Raw genomic sequence first — 19,631 nt, 5'->3', positions numbered from 1 at the left:
TTTTCTCTCTCATCCCTCCCCTTTCTTAAATCCATCCCTCTCTTCGCTTCGTTAAGGAACGAGGGCCGAGATTAGAGCTGAAGCGTCTTTCTTTAAAAAAAAAAACAGCCAAGTTTCTAGTCCCTGTTGTCAGCCAGATGTAAAGGAAAGGAGAGCAAGAGATTCGATCTTTCCCAGCTGCTTCCACGCGGTGGTTTTAAGTTTTCCAAACCGAGCCCACAGCTGCAATTGCTGGAGAGAGAACATTTCCCCTTCCTTGGATGGTTTTTCACCCTGCTTGGCACAAGGATCCCCCATGGGCATGAAGGGCATTCACTGGAAGTAGGTTCTTGGCACAGGAGGAGGAAGGGGGGGTGTTATGTATGGGGAGGGAGAGGGGGGAGGGAATATCCAGCAGGCAAAAATCCCATTTAATGGAAATTCAGCCAGGCTGTTTTGCCCCCAATGCTTGAAATCTCACTGCCACTTGAGCAAAAACTGGATTTAACAAATATCTGCAATTTGCACAACGGTGTGTGTGTGTGTGTGTGTGTGAGAGAGAGAGAGAGAGAGGGAGAGAGATGATGGATGACAGGTAGAGAGAGAGGAGAGAGAGAGGGAGGGAGGGAGGGAAAGAGAGAAATAGATGATGGATGGATGACAGGTAGGTAGGTACATAGATGATAGATAAGATATAGATACCAGAGATACAGATAGACATAAGAGACAGAGAGAGAGAGAGAGAGAGAGAGTGGGAGATATGATGGATGGATGGCAGGTAGGTAGGTATATAGAATAGATATAGATACCAGAGATTTAGACATGATATAGACAGAGATAGATAGATAGATACATAGATAGATAGATAGACAGACAGATAGAGATAGACAGACAGGAAAGATATATATATATATATATATATATATATATATATATAGATAGATAGATAGATAGATAGATAGATAGATAGATAGATAGATAGATAGATAGATAGATAGAGATAGAGATAGAGATAGAGATTAGATATAGATATAGATATAGATAGATAGATAGATAGATAGATAGATAGATAGATAGATAGACAGAGAGACAGACAGACAGGAAAGATAGATATAGATAGATGGATGATTGATAGATAGACAGACAGACAGACACAGGAAAGACAGACAGGAAAGAGATAGATAGATAGATAGATAGATAGATAGATAGATAGATAGATGATAGATAGATAGATGATAGATAGATAGATAGATGATAGATAGATATAGACATAACATATAGACATGATAGAAATAGATGATAGATATGAATGAATGAATGAATGAATGAATGAAGTCCATTCTGGTTAAGTGGCTAGGTAGGAGAGATGAGACCAGAAGCAGATAAATGTCGTAATACATAAAATATGAGCCTTGGATCATACAAGGATCCAGGTTGATCACTTTGAGCACAAGATGCATTTCCTATTCTGCAGGTGTGCACGGAGACATATATTTCAGAAAACACGAGCGTATTCCCGCTGAAAAATCCAGAAAAATAAATTCCAAGCAGGGTCAAACATTTCGAGCCCACGAGAAAAAGCCATCTGGAAACTCTTCCAAGTAAAACTTCTTTTTCTGTTGTTTTTTTCCCTCCTTTCCGGGTTGAACATGCTTTTTTTTAAAATGGTGATTAATGATTTATTAATTTTATCCACCCTGATGTCAAGATTTCAGGGTTGTTAATACCAGCTGACGCCTGAAGTTACAATAAAATCCAAGAAAAGTTCATGTCAAATGTTTTTTTTCCGCCAGTATTTCTGGGACTCAAAAAACTTCCAACGGCTCTGAATCCCAGAAACCAAGAGTGTGCCAAAGCATTTCCAAGTTTCTAGTCCTCAAGGTGGCCAATCCCTGGCTTAGGAATTACATCCCACCCCAAATCTAAATATACATAAGAGCCACTTTTTCAGGATGACAATTAAATGAAATATACAATTCTTTCAGGCCCTGGCCATAGGAAACACACACGCACACAAATTATTCCAGAATTTGAGGTTGAAAAGTGTTTTTTTTCTAATGATTAACTAATTATTAACTTTCTAATATATATATATATAGATGAGTGGGCTGATTCTTTGAATAAAACTCATAAAACCATCATGTAAACTGAATCCCTTTATAGACATCGAAAGCGAACCAAATGAAGGCTGGGGGGCCATTTCATCGAATAAATCAATTTATTTAAAAGAATATGTTACAATTAGTTGTACTAATTGATTCTTACCAAACAACTTTTTGTTTTGTTTTAGAGTAGTTAGCTCTAAAGATGAAGAATGCCCCGCGCCCATCCCCACCCTCCTCCCCCCCAAAAATTTTCTCCGAGCCCTTTCTTCCTTCTTCGCCACGATAGTCTTCCTTCACACCCCAAAATCGCAAACAAATAAAAAAAAAAATAATAACGAGGAATATGCAGTGAAAAATTACAATTAGAAGTCTTGTCAAATAAATTAAAACAGTGAGAGAGAGAGAGAGAGAGAGACGCACACAGAGAGCACCAGGGAGCAAATATATATATATAAATATATATTTATATATATATATATATGTTGACCCGAACCAAGGATATTTGTAAAAAGAAAAAAAAGAAAAAGAGGAAATTTGAGGGTGGGTTTTTTTCTTTTTCAGCCCATAATTTTTGGATAGCAGATGTTAAAACAACTCACAAATCCTGTGGAAGGAAAAAATTATAATAATCGAACCGTTAAAAAAAAAAGTGATGGGGGGAAAAAACACAGCAGTGTTTTCTTTGCAGCAAAATGCTGTTTTTTCTTTTTAAAGTTGCATTCTTAAGAGGAATGGAAAACACACACACACACACACACACAAAACAATTGCTCAGAAATGGGGGGCGGGAGGTCATTTTTGCAACTCAAAACTACAAGGAACGAAGCCAAAATACGGGATTTGATGGGAGGAAACAAAACACGTAGGAAGCAATTTTGTTCCCCAATTGAGAGCTGTTGGTCCTTCCCCTTCCCCAGTCCTTTCGGACCCCCCCTCCCATCTCTGTGATGGTTCGCACCCAGGGGCAACCTGGTTGTGTGTCAGACCAGCATTCCTCGATCGACCCCCCTAAGGCAATCGTCCTCAAACCCTGGTTAAGAATGAGAGAGAGGAGGTATTTTTCGCTTTTTGGCACTCTCCAAAGATATATTACTTCCAGTGGATACCCTCCCTCTACTAGCCCGGCGAAATCTGTGCTTCGGCAGCCCGATTGGCACTTAGAAATGAGGGACGCCCGTGCTCTCAAGTTCTTTTTCGGTGTTGTCGGCTTGGGGCTAAAAGCAAGGGGCTAGTCCTTAAGGAGAATGTGTCCTTCCAAGCACTGACAAAACATCTAGTGGGATGGCGGAACGATGGCACGCTTTTTAGTGCAAATCGGAAGCATCTCTCGCGCCATCGAGGGCACACGGCTACCGATACTCCCTTACTAAGGTCCGAAGGACGTCCTTTTTTTAAACCATCCCAGGCAGAGTCGGCAACTATATAGCCCGTCTGTCCCCATCCCCTGAACGCTGAAAAATCAGACACGTTCTTCTAATTATGGGACTAGTCCCACCGGTTTCCCCCTTTTTGCATCCTGGTCTGTTTGCGGGACTGTGGTTAGCAACTGGTTACCACCGGGGACAAATCAGGCCTTAGTTCCTGAGCGACGAATTAGCAAAAAGGGCTTTAGCAAGAGGGGGTGGGTGGGTGGAGAATTAATTTTGCAGGCGCAGAGCAAAACTCCCAACGCTTTATAAACTTCATTGCAATTTCTACTTTTGGACTCCTGGAAAAAAAACACACTAAATTATCTCTTTTTTTCTTCAGCCACAGAGAGAAAAATCTGAAATGGTAACCTACAAAACGAAAGGAAGCGTTAAAACGTCACAAGGGGAAGAAGGGGGAAAGCGAATAGATAGATAGATAGATAGATAGATAGATAGATAGATAGATAGATAGATAGATAGATAGATAGATAGATAAAGATATAGATAGATAGATAGATAGATAGATAGATAGATAGATAGATAGATAGATAGATAGATACGTAGGTAGGTAGGTAGGTAGGTAAATAGATAGATAGATAAAGATAGATAGATAGATAAAGATAGATAGATGATAGATATCTATCTATATATAAAGATAGATGATAAAGATAAATAGATTACAGATATCTATCTATATATAAAGATAGATGATAGATAGATAAAGATAAATAGATTACAGATATCTATATATAAAGATAGAGAGATGATATCTATCTATCTATCTATCTATCTATCTATCTATCTATCTATCTATCTATCTATCTATCTATCTATCTATCTATATATATATATATATATATATATATATATATACATATTTATACTCGCTTTCCCCCTTCTTCCCCTTGTGACGTTTTAACACTTCTTTCATTTTGTAGGTTAACATTTCAGATTTTTCTCTCTGGCTGAAGAAAAAAAGAGATAATTTAGTGTTTTTTTCCTAGGAGTGCAAAAGTAGAAATTGCAATGAAGTTTAGAAAGCGTTGGGAGTTTTGCTCTGCGCCTGCAAAATTAATTTGCTCTGCGCCTGCAAAATTAATTATATATATATATATATTGTAAAGTCCAAAAGTTGGGTGAGGGATCTTTTCCCCCCCAAGTTTAAACCTCAGCCTCTCTTAAAAGCAAATCCAAATTCCTCGCAAGAAAAGACGGCAAAATCTGGGTGTTTTTAAAACAGGGTTCAAAATTGTGTTGCGGGCCTCACCAAGAGCTCCGATGTGGGACGTAAAAATGGAAAACTTTTGATTTAGAAGCCCTTCAAACGTAACAGCCTCAATATGACAAAAATTATATATATATATCTATATATATATATCTATATGTATAGATACGGGCGTGACAAGCTTGTCTCTCTCTATATATATTTGTTTTTTTTTTTACATACATACATATATATTTCAGACAGTGCAAACGGATGTACGGGGGTCTCCATCCAGTTGAAAAAGAGGGGGGGTGAAAAAATGTTCCGCGCCATCTCCTCTTTCCACAACAGGTGACTCAAAAAATGGCTAACCCCCCCCCCAAAAAATAAAAATTGCTGGAAACAAGAAATTGGGTGCCCCCCATAACCTTGATCACGGTGGTCTCCCTGCCCTCCCTCCCTCCCTCCCCACCCACCCACCCGTGCTTAACAGGACATTCACGAATGGAATTAATATGAGTTTAATACAGTAAACCGTTTCCCCTTTCTTTCTTTCTTTCTTTCTCTCTTTCCTTTCTTTTCTCCTCGTTTTGAAAAGTGTTAATCTTTTTTTTCCTCCAGGAAGGGTTTTTGGGGTGGGGGAGTGTGGGGGGGGAAAAAAGGGAGGGATAATACGCTTTCCGGTTCGGTTGTCCGAGGCGGTTTCAAGTCGCGATGTCTCGTTGCTCTGTCCGCATTAACTGGAAGATGTTCTGGGAGAGAAAAAGAAGGAGGGAACGAAGGAAAGGGGCTGAAAATGAGTGTTCTGACCCCTCTTTTTATTTCAACGGCTGTGAATTATGTTCATTCACAGCCCGTAATGAGTCCCGAATAGTTTGTAAAGAGTCCGACCGAAGTCTGCCAAAGTCTTTCGGGGTAAGGCTGATAAACACCCAGCTTTATCTCCCTTGAAAGGCTGCCGAAGATCTAACTGGCAATTCGCTTTGCAAGGCTCCTCCGAAAGCAGGAGACTGTGAGTTCTAGTTTTGATTTAGGCATGATTTAAGCCTGGGCTGATCACCAGGAGACTGGGGAGTTCCAGTCCCACCTTACACATGAAAACCAGCTGGGTTACTTTAAGTCAATCACCAGGAGATAGTGAGTTCTAATCCCACCTTAGGGATGGAAGTTGGTTGGGTGACTCTGGGCCAATCACCAGGAGACTGGGAGTTCAAGTCCCTGGTTTAGGCATGAAAGCCCAGCTGGGTGACTTTGGGCCGGTAACTAGAAGATGGTGAGTTCCAATCCCACCTTAGGCATGGAAGTCAGATGTGTGGCTTTGGGCCAATCACCAAAGAGATGGTGAGTTCGAGTCTCCCATCAGGCATGAAAGCTGACTGGTGGCTTTGGCTCAGTCCCTCCCTCTCAGCCCAGCCCACCTCACAGGGTTGTTGTCGTGGGGAAAAACAGGAGGAGGAAGGAGCATTAGATCTCTTTGGCGCCCTAAGTTATTGATACAAATAATAAAGGCGGGCTATAAATAAAATAAAATAAAACCAAACCGCCAACCTTTCGTCTCCGCCTCACCTTGCTGCACAGACTGTCTTTACTGCAATTCTTGTTGTCCTTGTCGGTGGCGTCCTCTTCCACCTTTCAAAGGGAGATACGGGAGTAGCTGAGGCAGGCCAGGCGCAGGGAGTTCCAGTGCCAAGAGCCCTGTCTTCCGCGAAAGGCCTCGCCTGGCTTCTAGGGGAGGGAGGGAGGGAGGGGAAGGGGTTCCCACTGGACGGCAACAGCTCTCCCCACCCCACCCCCTCCTGGTCCTCCCCCACCTTCACCTCCTTCCGCCACTTCAGTTCGCAGAAAATGCGTTCGAAACACTCGTGCATGTAGTTGAACTGCAGGGGGAGAAAAATCCAAATTCAGGCCCAGCTCCTTCCTCCTGCCAGGGGTCTGGGACACCACCACCCCTCCTTCTGCCGCCCCCCTCTCTCTGCTTACATATGGGGTGAAGATTTTAACCCATCGTGGCTTCTTCTCCCCCCGGGCGTATTCGAAGCAGAACGCCATCCCTTCTTCGTCCGTGTCCCACCGCTGCATCTCGTCCCATTCGAAAGCTATGACTTGGTTCTGGAAGGATCCCGGCGGCGTCAGTGGGAGCTTCGTCTCCCTGCCCGGATTGATCTGGAGGGTTGGGGGGCCCACCCAACCACCCGTTCCCCCCCCCAATGGCTGACCTCGAGCTGGCCCTCCTCCGTGCAAGCGTGGAGCTTAAAGTGCTGGATGCTGATGGCTGTAATGACATGGCCCTTGCGGCGAGAGTCGCAGGAGCAGTGAGGGAAGACGATCTCGTTGTAACCCTCGCACGTCCGCAGCATATTCAGGTACTGTCGGGGGGGAAAGGGGGAGGAGGGAGAAGGGGAGGGGAACCCAAGTTAGCTCTCCGCAACAGGCAGGGTTGCAACTTAAGACAAACACGAAGAAAACCGATTCATTTGGGAAATGTGTTTGCCAATCGTCGTCTCCCGTGGGTGGTCTTCGAAATACGAGCGAGCCCCAAGATTCTGTTACTGAGTGGGAAGTGAGGTGAGTTTCGGCCCCCCGTTGCACCACCTTTGGGTTGAGGCCGCTTGGAGGTTGGCCTGGGCCTTCAGGGTCACCTGAATCCTGGAGGAGGGTGACCTCCAAGCGGCCTCAACGGCTCTCAGAGAAGCCAGAGGACTGCAAGGAATAGAAATCCTTCCGTTCTCCACCATTCCGCCAGAACCTGAAGAAGCCTCTCGAATGAGGAGCGAGACCTCTTCAAGGGGAAAAAAAAAGCCGAGTTGCCTTTGGAAATACACCATGGTGTCCCGGACTCTCCAAAATCTCCGGGAGTGGAGAAGACCTTACCATGACCATTTTCCTCTGCTCGCCGAGCTTCTGCAGCTGGTAGGATTTCTCCTCCGCTTTGATGTAGCCTTTCTTCACATCGTCCACCGCCTGGGGTGGGGGTGGGGGGAAAACATGGGGTCAAGGGACTTTTACCAAAAAAAAAGGGGGGGGTTTCTGCTTTCCTACAACCCCTCCTTCCCAACGACTGCGTCAAGCTTCTAGTCCTCATGGCGGAAGGTGGCCGATCAAAGTCAGAAGATGAAGGAAATAACGCTAAAGGAAGAAGACCCCTTAAACTTCCTCTGGCTGGTGGAGGCTCCCCCCCCCTGTAGGAAGACTTGTTCTGCTCCTTCACCCCCCCATTCTTGATCCTTTTGATGGGAGGGGCGGGGGAATCCCTCGATCCTCCTTTGAATCTTGAGGGCTTCCTGAGCAGAGCTCAACAAGAGGGTCCCCCGTAGGAAATAGGGGGGGGTCTTTCGCAGAAGGATCCGCCCTTCGCTTCCTTGCTCTTCTGCTCCTCCCGCCCGGATCCCCGAAACGAGACCACTAGACTCCCCCCCCTGCGAGGGGACACCCACGCCTCGTAGGAAGGGTGGGGGGAGGGGGTTGTAGCTGAGGGTCACCTGAAGGCATCCCACCTGGTGGAAGAAGTAGGTGACGGCCAAATCGTTGTCGTTCAGAAGAATCTCTTCCTCCGTCGTGAACAGCCACTTCCGGATCGTCAAGCAGGTTCCCGGCACGGCCGAGGTGTAATTCTGCACGTAGAGCTTGTGGGGGAATTCGTTGGGCGCCAGTTTCCTCACTGGAGGGGGGAGGAGAAGAGAAATGGGGTTGGCGGAGGCTGGTCCCACAGCAGAGGGGGCTGGAGGGGCACCCGCCATCTTCCTGCCAGCCTGAATGGCGTCTCGTTTTTCCCCCCCCGAGGGTTTGCCCTCAATAGGAAACGTGTGATCATCTACGTTAGAATTTCATCCTATGGCCGCATTTTTCGGACTATAAGACACACATTTGTGTCTCCCAGAAGGGGGTGAAAATGTCTCTGCGTCTTATAGACTGAATCTTGCAGAAGTCCCGGCCATTTTTTTTTGGCCTCCACACTGCATTTTCTCCCCGTTTTTTAGGCTTTCCTTGGCCCATTTCTTTTAGAAAAAAATGGGCCAAGAAAAACTTTGAAAATGGGCTGAAAAAACCCTCAAAACAGGCAAACCCCCCCCCCTCAAAAATGTGCCAAAAACATCCCCAAAATGTGTCAAAAAACCATCAAAAACAGGCTGAAAAAACCGTCAAAAACGGGCTGAAAAAACCCTCAAAAACGGGCTGAAAAAACCCTCAAAAACGGGCTGAAAAAACCCTCAAAAACGGGCTGAAAAAACCCTCAAAAATGGGTAGAAAAAGGCCCCCGAAAAGAGCCGAAAATGGGGTTGGCGGATGCCAAAAGCCTTCTTTTGTTGTTGCTGTTTTCGCCTTCTAAATTTAGGTGCGTCTTATAATCCGAAAAATACGGTATTTTGTAAATAACTCAAGGGAGGGAGGGGGGGGGGCAAACGTAACTCATATTCCTCGCTCCTCCTGTTCCCCCCGGTAGGACAGCCCTGTGAGGTGGGCTGGGTTGAGGGCGAGGACTGGCTCCAAGTCACCCAGTTGGTTCGCATGGCTGAAGGACCCCCGCCCAGGGGCTTCCTACTGGCAACCTTTCTAGACGCGGGTGGGGGGGGGAAGCTGGGGGGGGGGGCAGGATGGGGGCATGTCGTGTAACGGATGATCCTTACCGAAAGAATGGTTGATGACTTCAAACAAGGCGAAGTAGTTAGCGGTGGTGCTATCCATCCCCACCTTGGAAGCAACAGCCTGGACAGGAAGGGAGGGAGGGAGGGAAACAGGAAGGGACGGAGGGAAGGAGGAAGAAAATGAAAAGGTAACGGAGGGAGAGAAAGAGGCAGGAAGGAAGGAAACGGAGGGGAAGGGAGGGAGGGGATTAACAAGAAAGGAAGGAAGGAGGAAGAGAGGGAGGAAGGCAGGCAGGCGGGGAAGAGGGAATGGAATGAAGGAAGAAAGGAAGGAGGGAGGGAAGGAAAAAGAAAGGGGCAGAGGGAAGAAAATGAAAAGGTAACGGAGGGAGAGAAAGAGGCAGGAAGGAAGGAAATGGAGGGAAGGGAGGGAGGGAGGGAAACAGGAAGGGACAGAGGGAAGGAGGAAGAAAATGAAAAGGTAACGGAGGGAGAGAAAGAGGCAGGAAGGAAGGAAATGGAGGGAAGGGAGGGAGGGGATTAAAAAGAAAGGAGGGAAGGAGGAAGAGAGGGAGGAAGGCAGGCAGGCGGGGAAGAGGGAATGGAAGGAAGGAAGGAAGGAGGGAGGGAGGAAATTAAAAAAGAAAAGAGGGAGGGAAGGAAAAAGAAAGGGACAGAGGGAAGAAAATGAAAAGGTAACGGAGGGAGAGAAAGAGGCAGGAAGGAAGGAAACGGAGGGAAGGAGGAAGGAACGAAGAGAGGGTGGGAGGATACGCAGGTAGGCAGGCAGGGAAGAAGAAAGGAAGGAAGGAATAGAGGAAAATAAGAAGGAAGGATTAGAGGGAGAGAAAGGGAGGGTGGAGATGGAAGAAGGAATGGAAGGAAGAGAGTGAGAGAGGGATGGAGGGAATTAAAAAGAGGGAGGGAGGGAAGAAGGAAGGAAAATAGGGAGGGAGGATTAGAGGGAGAGAGAGGGAGGGGATGGGAGAAGGAATGGAAGGAAGGAAGGAAGAGAGGGATGGAGGGAATTAAAAAGTAAAGAGGGAGGGAAGAAGGAAGAAGGAAGGAAGGAAATGCATTTTAAAAACCGGGACGTTTTTAGAAGCCAAATCTCCTATTAGGAGCTTCTGTCCTTTGGAGAGCAAGTTCCCTCCTGCGCCCCTATCTTCTCTAAAGCCCCCAAGGAGCCCCCCCACCAAAAAAAAACCCTGGAGGACCCCCTCCTACCTGGTAGACCTGGTCGGTGGTGCTGTTCTTCTTCACCCGGACGGTCACCGTCGTGATGTCGGGGAGGGCCACCCGCAGCTCCACGTCGGAAACCCCGTTGAAGTTCTATCGTGGCGGGGTGTAGAAAAGCCCGGATGAACCCCTGAGGAAGGCGATCTCCTCTTGGGGTTGGAGGTGGGGAGGAAGGGGGGGGGGAGTCCCTTTTGATCCACCCAGATGTGGGTGGGAGTGACAGCCCGGGAGAGCCCCGCCCTCTGACCCGCCTACCTCGTCCGACTCCGAGAGGAATTCTTGCATGACATCGCTCTCCCCGATCACGCGGATGGAGCACACTGTGGGAGGGGAGGGGTGGGGAGAGAAAGCAGAGCTGTGACTGGAGTGGGGGGCTCGAGTTTCCTGGTTTTTCGGTCCAAAAGGTCCAAATCAGCTTGTGTCCAGTTAACTATACCAGCTGTGTATCTTATAACTGGTATTGCCCAAGTATTTATGGCCTTGATTGTATTTCCACCGTTCAATTTAGATTTCAAAATTTCCCTAACTCTGTTGGTGTACTCTCGCCTGACAAGAGTTTTTACTTCTCCATGCTTGATGTTATCCAACTGCAGAATGCCTAAGTATTTGCAGGCTTCATTTTCGTTGCATTTAATTAATTGGCCATTGGGCATTTCAATTCCCTCACATGCAGTGATTTTGCCCCTTTTTATGGATACAGTGGCGCATTTTTCCATGCCAAACTGCATCGAAATATCGGTGCTGAATACTCGGACTGTGTCTGTCAACGATTGGATTTCTATTTCTGACTTTCCGTGGAGTTTCAAATCATCCATATATAGTAAATGCGAAATTTTTTCAGCTTCTTTGGCTGTTTGGTAGCCTAATTTCATTTTTTTTAAGATTACTGATAGTGGGATCATGGCGATGATGAAGAGAAGAGGTGAAAGTGAATCCCCCTGGAAAATTCCTCGCTTGATATTAACCATTCCGTAGATCTCATTCCCTACCGCCAACTCAGTTCTCCATTGTTTCATCGCCTTTTCAGTAAAGGATGTAATATTTTTGCTAATGCCAGTTGTCTCTAAGCATTTTATGATCCAACTATGTGGCAGTGAGTCAAATGCCTTTTTGTAATCAATCCAGGCCATATTCAAGTTCGTTTTTCTGTTCTTACAATTTTCTAATATCATTTTATCAATTAGAAGCTGATCTTTTGTGCCCCTGCTCCTTCTTTTGTTGCCTTTTTGCTCTACTGGCAAGATGTTGTTTGTTTCCAAATAATCCATCATGTTATCTGCAATAATGCCTGTGAGTAATTTGAAGGTTGTTGGCAAGCATGTTATTGGTCTGTAGTTTTCAGGTGTTGTTCCTTTAGTTGCATCTTTCTGAATCAAGTATGTTTTTCCAGTTGTCAACCATTCATCAATTTGGCCCTTTTGTAAAATTTCATTCAGTTGCCTGGCCAATATTGCATGTAAACTGGTCAGATATTTGAGCCAGAAACCATGTAATTGGTCCTTTCCAGGTGATGTCCAATTCTTTACCTTTTTAACTCGATTTTTGACCATCTCAGTTGTTATTTCTAATGCTTGCATTTGTTTGTTGCCAATGCTTTTCTCAAAGTCATGTATCCACTTTGCTTCCTTGTTGTAGTCCTTTGCATTTTCCCACAGTTCTTTCTATAATTTAACCGTGGCCTGCTTTTCTGGTTTTTCACTTTTGGTGTCACCATTCACATTAAGACTTTGATAAAAACGCCGTTGGTCTGATCGAAATTGCTGATTTTGTTTATATTGGATGATTCGTGCCTCATATCTTTCAATTTTTCTAGCTGTTGCCGTTATCTGCTGTTTTACAATCTCTACAGCTTCATTGATGTTTCTTGTATCCAATCTATATCTTCTGATTATTTTCGATTATTATTATTATTATTATTATTATTACTACTACTACTACTATTAAAGGTTTAAGCTTCAATTCAATTCACAGGTGGGGACTGGGAGCAACTTAACCGTTCAAGTTAACCTAAGAACTGTTAAAAGTAATGTCTTATAAACAGTTCTAAATAAGATGAGTTTATTTTTATTTTTGTTGCAAAGTCAGAATATTATTATTATTATTATTATTATTATTACTATTGTTATTAATTTGCTGCCCATCTTCGAGGGGTTTCCAAGAGAGAAGAAGAGAAACGTAGCTGAGCATCCGGGCTTTTTCGTGGCCCCGAGCCACACTTTCACCCTAAGCGAACCCTCCGTGGGGCACCGAAGGAAGGACGCCCCTCCCTCCTCGCTGACCCCCCTGCCCCCCCAGGCCAAGGCCCTGCCACGTACCCTTCTCCAGGTACTCCTCCAGGCCCCTCCTCCGGGCGTCCAGCTGCTGCTCCGAGAGGGAGAAGGGCCACTTCCCGGGCAGGCGAGGGAAAGTGAAATTGGCAAACTCCCGCTTCAGGTTATGGTGGAGGATGGCAAACTCGCGGTAACGCTTCGAGCACAGCTGCCTGCCCGCCATGTACACGTTGTAAACCTAGAAAAAGGAGAATTTAGATATATAAGTCTATATTTACATATAAGCCAGCAGCAAGGAAGGAAGGAAAAGGAGAAGGGACCGCAGAGCAGGGGATTCTAACAGAATGACAAGAGCCGGAAGGGACCCTGGAGGTCTTCTAGTCCAACCCCTGCTTGAGCTGGGGACGGTGCACCATTCTGTCCAGCCTCTTCAGTGACAGAGCACCTATAATTTCAGGTGGCGAGCAGTTCCACTGCTTAATTGTCCTCGCGGTCAGGAAATTTCTCCTTAGTTCCAGCTTGCTTCCCTCCTTGATTAGTTTCCATCCATTGCTTCTCTTCTTCCCTTGGAAAATAAGTTGACCCTCCCCTCTTCTTTGGGGCAGCCCCACAGATATTAGAAGGCTGCTATCCTGTCGTCCGTCCCCTGTCCCCCCCCCCCCCGGGTCCTTCTCTTGAATAGGTCAGATCAGGGGTCGGCAACCTGCATCCCTGCAGCCACGTGCGGCCCTTTCATCCCTCTACGGGGGCTCCCTGGGGCTCGGGAAGGCGGCAAAGGGCGCCCGGCCGGCTCTTACCACGAACTTCTCCCCGTTCTGCTCCACGTGCTTGTAGGTGGGGATGGAGATGGGCACGGCCTGCTTCTCGGTGTAGTCGTAGAAGGACTGGCCCAGGGAGTCGTCTCCGGGGTCCAGGCTGTCGGCCTCGTGCGGGGGCACCGACAGGACCGTCAGGATCAGCTCCTTCTCCCCGGCTCGGATCAGGTCCACCACCTGCTTGTGGGTGGCCCCTTCCACGTTTACGCCATTCCTGGGGGGGGGGAGAGGGGGAAAGGGAAGAGGGGCGCCGTCAGGGCCGACAAGGGGGGTGGGGGGCAAGGCTGGACTGGAGTTTGGGGAGGGGGGAGTTGGGGGAGGAAGCCACAAAAAGCGAAAGGAAGATGGGGGGGGGGGAAAGGCTGGGGAATTCTGGGAGTTGAAGTCCAAGCCTTGTCAAGTGGCCCAAGGTTGACCGAGCTTGATTGAGAGGGGTTATACGGGCAGTCCTCGACTTACGACACCGTTCGGAGTTAGAAAAAGTGACTCGGGACCGTTTTGTGGCACTCCCCGTGATGAGAAGGGAGGGAAGGAGAGACATAGAGGAGATATAGCAAGAGACAGGAAGGAAGGAAGGAAGGAAGGAAGGAAGGAAGGAAGGAAGGAAGGAAGGAAGGAAGGAAGGAAGGAAAGAAAGAAAGAAAGAAAGAAAGAAAGAGAGAGAGAGAGAGAGACAGACAGACAGACAGACATAGATATAGCAATAGAGGAAGGAAGGAAGGAAGGAAGGAAGGAAGGAAGGAAGGAAGGAAGGAAGGAGGGAGGGAGGGAGGGAGGGAGGGAGGGAGGGAGGGAGGGAAGGAAGGAAGGAAGGAAGGAGGGAAGGGAAGGAGAGAGACATAGAGGAGATATAGCAATAGAGGAAGGAAGGAAGGAAGGAAGGAAGGAGAGAGATAGTGGAGATAGAGCAATAGAGGAAGGAAGGAAGGAAGGAAGGAAGGAAGGAAGGAAGGAAGGAAGGAAGGAGGGAGGGAAGGGAAGGAGAGAGACATAGAGGAGATATAGCAATAGAGGAAGGAAGGAAGGAGAGAGACATAGTGGAGATACAGCAATAGAGGAAGGAAGGAAGGAAGGAGGGAGGGAAGGAGAGAGACATAGAGGAGATATAGCAATAGAGGAAGGAAGGAAGGAGGGAGGGAGAGACAGATAGAAGATACAGATGACAAGAGATAAATGATACAGATATAGAAGATAGATAAGACAGACAGACAGACAAGGGTTGGATGGAGGAAGGGAGGGAGGGAGAAAGGAAGGAAGGAAAGAGAAAGAAGGAAGGAAAGGAGAGAGAGATATAGAGGAGATATAGCAATAAAGACAGAAAGAAGAGAGGGAGGGAAGGAAGGAAGGAAGGGACAGATGAAAAATACAGATGATAGAAGAGAAGTGATAAGAGATATAGAGGACAGAGAGGCACAGAGAGGGAGGAAAGGGAGGATGGAAGACAGATGAGGGAGGGAGGGAAGGAGGAAAAGGAAGGAAGTGAAAGAGATGACAAGAGAAAGAAAGATAGACACAGAGGGAGGGAGGAGAGGCAGAGGATGACTGGACACAGGGCAGGGGGAGCTTCCCGGCCTTCAGCCCAAGTGTGCCCCCCGCCCCTCCTCAGCCCTGGCGCATCCCTCCGGTCGCAAGGAAAGGAAAAAGGAGGAAGGAAACGGAGTCAGGCTCTGTGTTCAAAACTCTTCCCCTCGGCCGGGTGGCCTCACTTCCTCCACGCAGCCAGCCAGGGCCAGCGCATGGGGGCTGAGTGAGCGGCATGTGACAGCGGCGCCTTCAGCCCACCCCGCCAGAGGCCTGGCTGCAAGGTGAGGGGGGGGGGAGAGGAAGAGATTGCAATGCCTACAACCCCCAGAAGCCTCCAGGGCTTGCAAACAGGAGCGTGGAGTTGGGGGCATCTCATTCCTAGAGAGGGAGGCTCTCCAAGGTTCGCCTGTCGTTCAATACAAACCAAGCCAATCTTCCTTTTAAACAGGGCCGCCCAACTTTTTCAGAGCGGTGGACTTCAACTCCCAGCATCCCCCCAGCCCAGGAATGATGGGAGTTGGAGTCCACAAGCGTTAAAAGTGGCCTAGGCTTTAGGAAACGCACAAATAAATGGCATAAATTTATAAAATTCATGCGTAAAAGGTTCTGCTTTGGTTTGTGAGCTCCCAAGGACGCAAACGCCCCGTGGCTGGAGAATTCAACTGCAGGCAGGTCCTCAAGTTATGACCCACGATTGAGCCTCAGGTTTATGTCGCTAAGCGAGACATTCAAGCCCTATTTTACGGCCTCGCTTGCCATAGTTGTTGAGGGAATCGACGCAGTTCTTAAATTGGTCACACGGTTGTTAAGTGAATCCGGCTTCCCCCCCCCTGCTGATGGGGGAATTACACGCACTGCGACCGTCGTAAGTATGAGTCAGCCGTCGAGCGTCCAAATGCAAATCATGAGACAGGGGGGAGGGGAGAGGGACGGTCATAAAGAGTGGGTAAATGGTTCCTTTTTTTCAGCGCCGTCGTTAACTTTTAACGGTCGCTAAGTGAACCGTTGTAAGCCGAGGACTCCCTAAAAAGTGCCACACCGGCGTTTTACTCCAACTTCCCGCTAAGAGCCATGCAAATAATCAACCTGGGACTCAGCAAAAGTTTATCTTATCTCATTCTTTTCCCCGACAACACAAGGAAGGCAGGTGTGTGTGTGTGTGCGCACACAAACACACACACACACACACAGACACACAAATGTCAAAGGAGAATCTGTGAGGCTGGAGTGCCGGAGAGAATCAAACAAATTGCTATTTTAACAGGAAACATCACACAGCAAGCAAGGAATTATTTTTAAAAAAAAAAACAAACCACAATGGACTACTGTTTTGAAACTAAACAAACACACACACACACACACACACACACAGAGGCACCACAAAACGGAAACCGAAGAAAGGGAGGGGCGTCCCGGAGAGAGAACCTGGGGACGAATCCGGCTTTCCATCGTTGTCGCCCAGAGAGCCCTTGCTTGGCCTACGCAATTGTGGGTCTGCTTTGTTGTGTAGTCAGAATTAGAAGCTGTGCAGGCAGCGTTTGATTGACAACAGTTGGTTTAGTGGCCGTTCGGAGTTAACGACGGGGCCGGGGGTGGGGGGGAAAGGGAGACTTGCGACCGTTTTTTCACATTTACGACGGCTGTGGAATCCCCGTGGTCGGAATTCGGGCGGGCGGCGACTCGTAGTTACGACGCATCACATGCAACCCCCCCTTTCCACCTCACAACACGCAAAAGCTCTCGGAGACGACAACCGCCCCCCCTTCAAATCTGCATCAAGTGTCAGCCCCCCCCTCCCTCCAGAGGCCGGGGACTACAACACCTATCATCCCCTGCAGCTGGTGGGCGTGAAGCTTCCAAGCATAGGAGGCCTAAAAAGGGGAAATGAGGCATGCGGATTTTTCAACCCTGCCCGGAAAGATTGAGATGGGGGGGGGACCAGGCAAGGCTTATGGGAGTTGTAATCCCAGGGACCCTTGTGCTAAAGAATTATGCTTAGGGGGTGGGAACCATGGGAGGGGCAGTCCATGCCTTGTGGGAGGATGGATGGTGTAATCCCTCTTGTGAGAAAAGTGGGGGGGAGGTCTAGCTGTGCAGACCCACATAATGGGGGAGGCGGGGGAGAGAGAATGGGTGTTGTAGTCCTTTCCTTATTCTGGCTCGGGAGGATGGGAGGAGCACACCCTTATGAAGGTGGGGCAGATGGGCACTGTAGTCCTGCCCTCCTCCTGGGCCAAGATTCACGGGGAGGCTGTGCACGATGGGGGAAGGGGGGATATACACCCCGTGAAGGCAGGGAGGATGGGCTCTGCAGTCCTACTATCCTAGGCTAGCATGGATTGGGAAGTGATGGGTGGTGGGAGGGGCACACCCTGAGAAGCTGAAGCACATGGGTCCTGCAGTCCTGGACAAAGACTGGCGGGGTGGGGACGGATGATGGGTTAGTGTCCAAGAGCATGGGCTCTGCAGTCCCGTCCCTCCCCCCCCCCCGCATGGAGGCTAAGGATGATGGGAGGAGGGCCACGCCCCTTCAAGGCAGGGAGGATGGGCGCTGTAGTCTGGACCAACATGGATGGGGAGGCTAGGGATGACAGGTTAGGGTCCCACAAGCATGGGCTCTGTAGTCCTCCCCCCCTGATGATGAGAGGAGAGGCACGCCCCTTGAAGGTGGGGCGAATGGGCTCTGTAGTCTGGACCAACATGGATGGGGAGACGGTGCCTGATGGCTTAGGGTCCCAGGTGGATGGGCTCTGTAGTCCTCCCGGGGCAAGGATGATGGGAGAAGGGCCACGCCCCTTGAAGGCGGGGAGCATGGGCAGTGTAGTCGTGGGCCGTGCTGATGGCTTAGGGTCCCAGGCGGATGGGCTCTGTAGTCCTCCCGGGGCAAGGATGATGGGAGAAGGACCACGCCCCTTGAAGGCGGGGAGCATGGGCAGTGTAGTCCTGGACCGTGCCTGACGGCTTAGGGTCCCGGGTGGATGGGCTCTGTAGTCCTCCCGGGGCAAGGATGATGGGAGAAGGATGAAGGCGGGGAGCATGGGCAGTGTAGTCCTGGACCGTGCCTGACGGGGCTTAGGGTCCCAGGCGGATGGGCTCTGTAGTCCTCCCGGGGCAAGGATGACGGGAGGAGGGCCACGCCCCTTGAAGGCGGGGAGCATGGGCTCTGCAGTCGCGGTGGGAGAAGGGCAGGGAGGGGATGATGGGCTACTCACACCTCCAGGATGCGGTCCCCCTTGCGGACCCCGGCGCGCTCGGCCGCCCCTCCGCCCAGGACGGCGCTGACGTGCTGCAGCGGCGCGTAGAGCTCCCCGTGGATGCTGCGCAGCTGCCCGCCTTCGCTGACCTGCCCGCGCACGTTGAAGCCGTAGCCGGACTCGGACTTGACGATGCGCACCACGCGCGGGCCCGGCTGAGGGGCGGCGGGGGCGGCGGGCAGGGCCTGCGGCGGCGGGGGAACGGCGGCGGCGAGGGCGGGAGGCGGCGGCGCCGCCGCCGGGGGGGGCGAGCACGACGGGGACGCCCCCGCCTCCCCCGCCGCCCCTCAGCGGGCCCGGCAGCACCGAGCGCGGAAGCCCCTCGCCCGCCTCCTCCGCCATCTTGGCGCCGCCGCCGCCGCCGCCGCTCCTCTCAAACAGCGGCCCCCCCGCCTCCTCCTCCGCGCGCGCCCCACGCACGCACGCACGCACGCCGGCGGCGCGCATGTGCGACCGGCCCCGCTGTCACGCGACCGGCCACGCCCCCTTCCTTTCCTTTCTGCCGGCTTCCGTAAGCCGGCCTGGGCTCCTCCCACTACTCAGCCGCACACCCACCCAGGAAAGGGGGGGACGCATGCGCGGCACCGCCGCAGCGGTAGGAGGCGAGCGCGCAGGCGCCCGGCGGCAAGGCCGGACCGTTGTCTCTTGCTGGGTCCTTATGCCCGCCGGATTAGATGTCTATATCAGTGTTTCTCAACCTTTGGCCACTTGAAGATATCCGGACTTCAACTCCCAGAATTCCCCAGCCAGCATTCGCTGGCTGGGGAATTCTGGGAGTTGAAGTCCGGACATCTTCAAGTAGCCAAGGTTGAGAAACACTGCTCTCTCTATATATATAGATTTCTCAAGTCCTGCAGGTTCATGGTAGAGCTGAGGAATCTTCCGAGAGCAGAAGCGAAACGTCTTCCAAAAAAAAAAAAAAAAGATCCAGGAGGGGAAATAGATCTTATAGGTGTGTGATAATGAGTAATGTATGTTAAGCACCAATATTATATTTAATTTTATAAAAAATATAATTTTATAAAATTATAATATTTTATAATTAAAATATGGTTATATATTTGAGGTTTTGTGTGGCAGAGAGAATGCCAGGACGGTGGCACCATGTACAATTTTTTATTTTATTTTGGGGTGTTTTCTTTCTTTTTAACCAATATATATATATATTTATTTATTTTCGGTGACTTTTTCTATGTAATTTATATTATTATTATTATATATATTTTACAGTTACAATATATATAAATAT

General features: G+C 48.9%; 1 protein-coding gene across 3 annotated transcripts; it reads right to left on the bottom strand.

The window, feature by feature from the left end:
• Positions 1–5,265: 5,265 nt before the first annotated feature.
• SNX27 (sorting nexin 27) lies at positions 5,266–18,576 on the bottom strand. Of its 3 annotated transcripts, XM_087705035.1 has the most exons (13): positions 18,341–18,576; positions 13,587–13,818; positions 12,835–13,027; positions 10,775–10,839; positions 10,508–10,612; positions 9,323–9,401; positions 8,192–8,355; positions 7,569–7,658; positions 6,914–7,063; positions 6,678–6,806; positions 6,515–6,574; positions 6,264–6,326; positions 5,266–5,449 (listed from the first exon to the last, which is right to left on the bottom strand). In XM_087705035.1, exons 3-13 carry the CDS (start codon positions 13,010–13,012, stop codon positions 5,402–5,404), a joined length of 1,131 nt encoding a protein of 376 aa, XP_087561161.1. In that variant the 5' UTR covers positions 13,013–13,027; positions 13,587–13,818; positions 18,341–18,576; the 3' UTR covers positions 5,266–5,401. The 3 variants fall into 3 exon arrangements, with proteins under 3 accessions (XP_087561161.1, XP_087561162.1, XP_013931026.2); XM_087705036.1 differs by lacking the exon at positions 18,341–18,576 and having other exon boundaries at positions 6,509–6,574; positions 8,177–8,355; positions 13,587–13,720; XM_014075551.2 differs by lacking the exons at positions 13,587–13,818; positions 18,341–18,576 and having other exon boundaries at positions 6,509–6,574.
• Between the last annotated feature and the right edge of the window lie 1,055 nt (positions 18,577–19,631).

Source organism: Thamnophis sirtalis, unplaced genomic scaffold (assembly GCF_051295495.1).
Source record: "Thamnophis sirtalis isolate CommonGarterSnake01/CBP01778 unplaced genomic scaffold, rThaSir2_p1.2 scaffold_2, whole genome shotgun sequence".
Classification (NCBI taxonomy): domain Eukaryota; kingdom Metazoa; phylum Chordata; class Lepidosauria; order Squamata; family Natricidae; genus Thamnophis; species Thamnophis sirtalis.
This window is presented reverse-complemented; position numbering and strand designations above follow the sequence as displayed.

Bases quoted from the DNA above. Each gene is read 5' to 3' on its own strand.
- SNX27 (XM_087705036.1), bottom strand. From the start codon at position 13,012: ATGGCGGGCAGGCAGCTGTGCTCGAAGCGTTACCGCGAGTTTGCCATC. The intron at 10,613-10,774 runs GTAGGCGGGTCA...CCGCCACGATAG, and splicing joins TCCTCTCGGAGTCGGACGAG to AACTTCAACGGGGTTTCCGA. The intron at 6,327-6,508 runs GTGGGGGAGGAC...TCCCTTTGAAAG, and splicing joins AGTGGCGGAAGGAGGTGAAG to GTGGAAGAGGACGCCACCGA.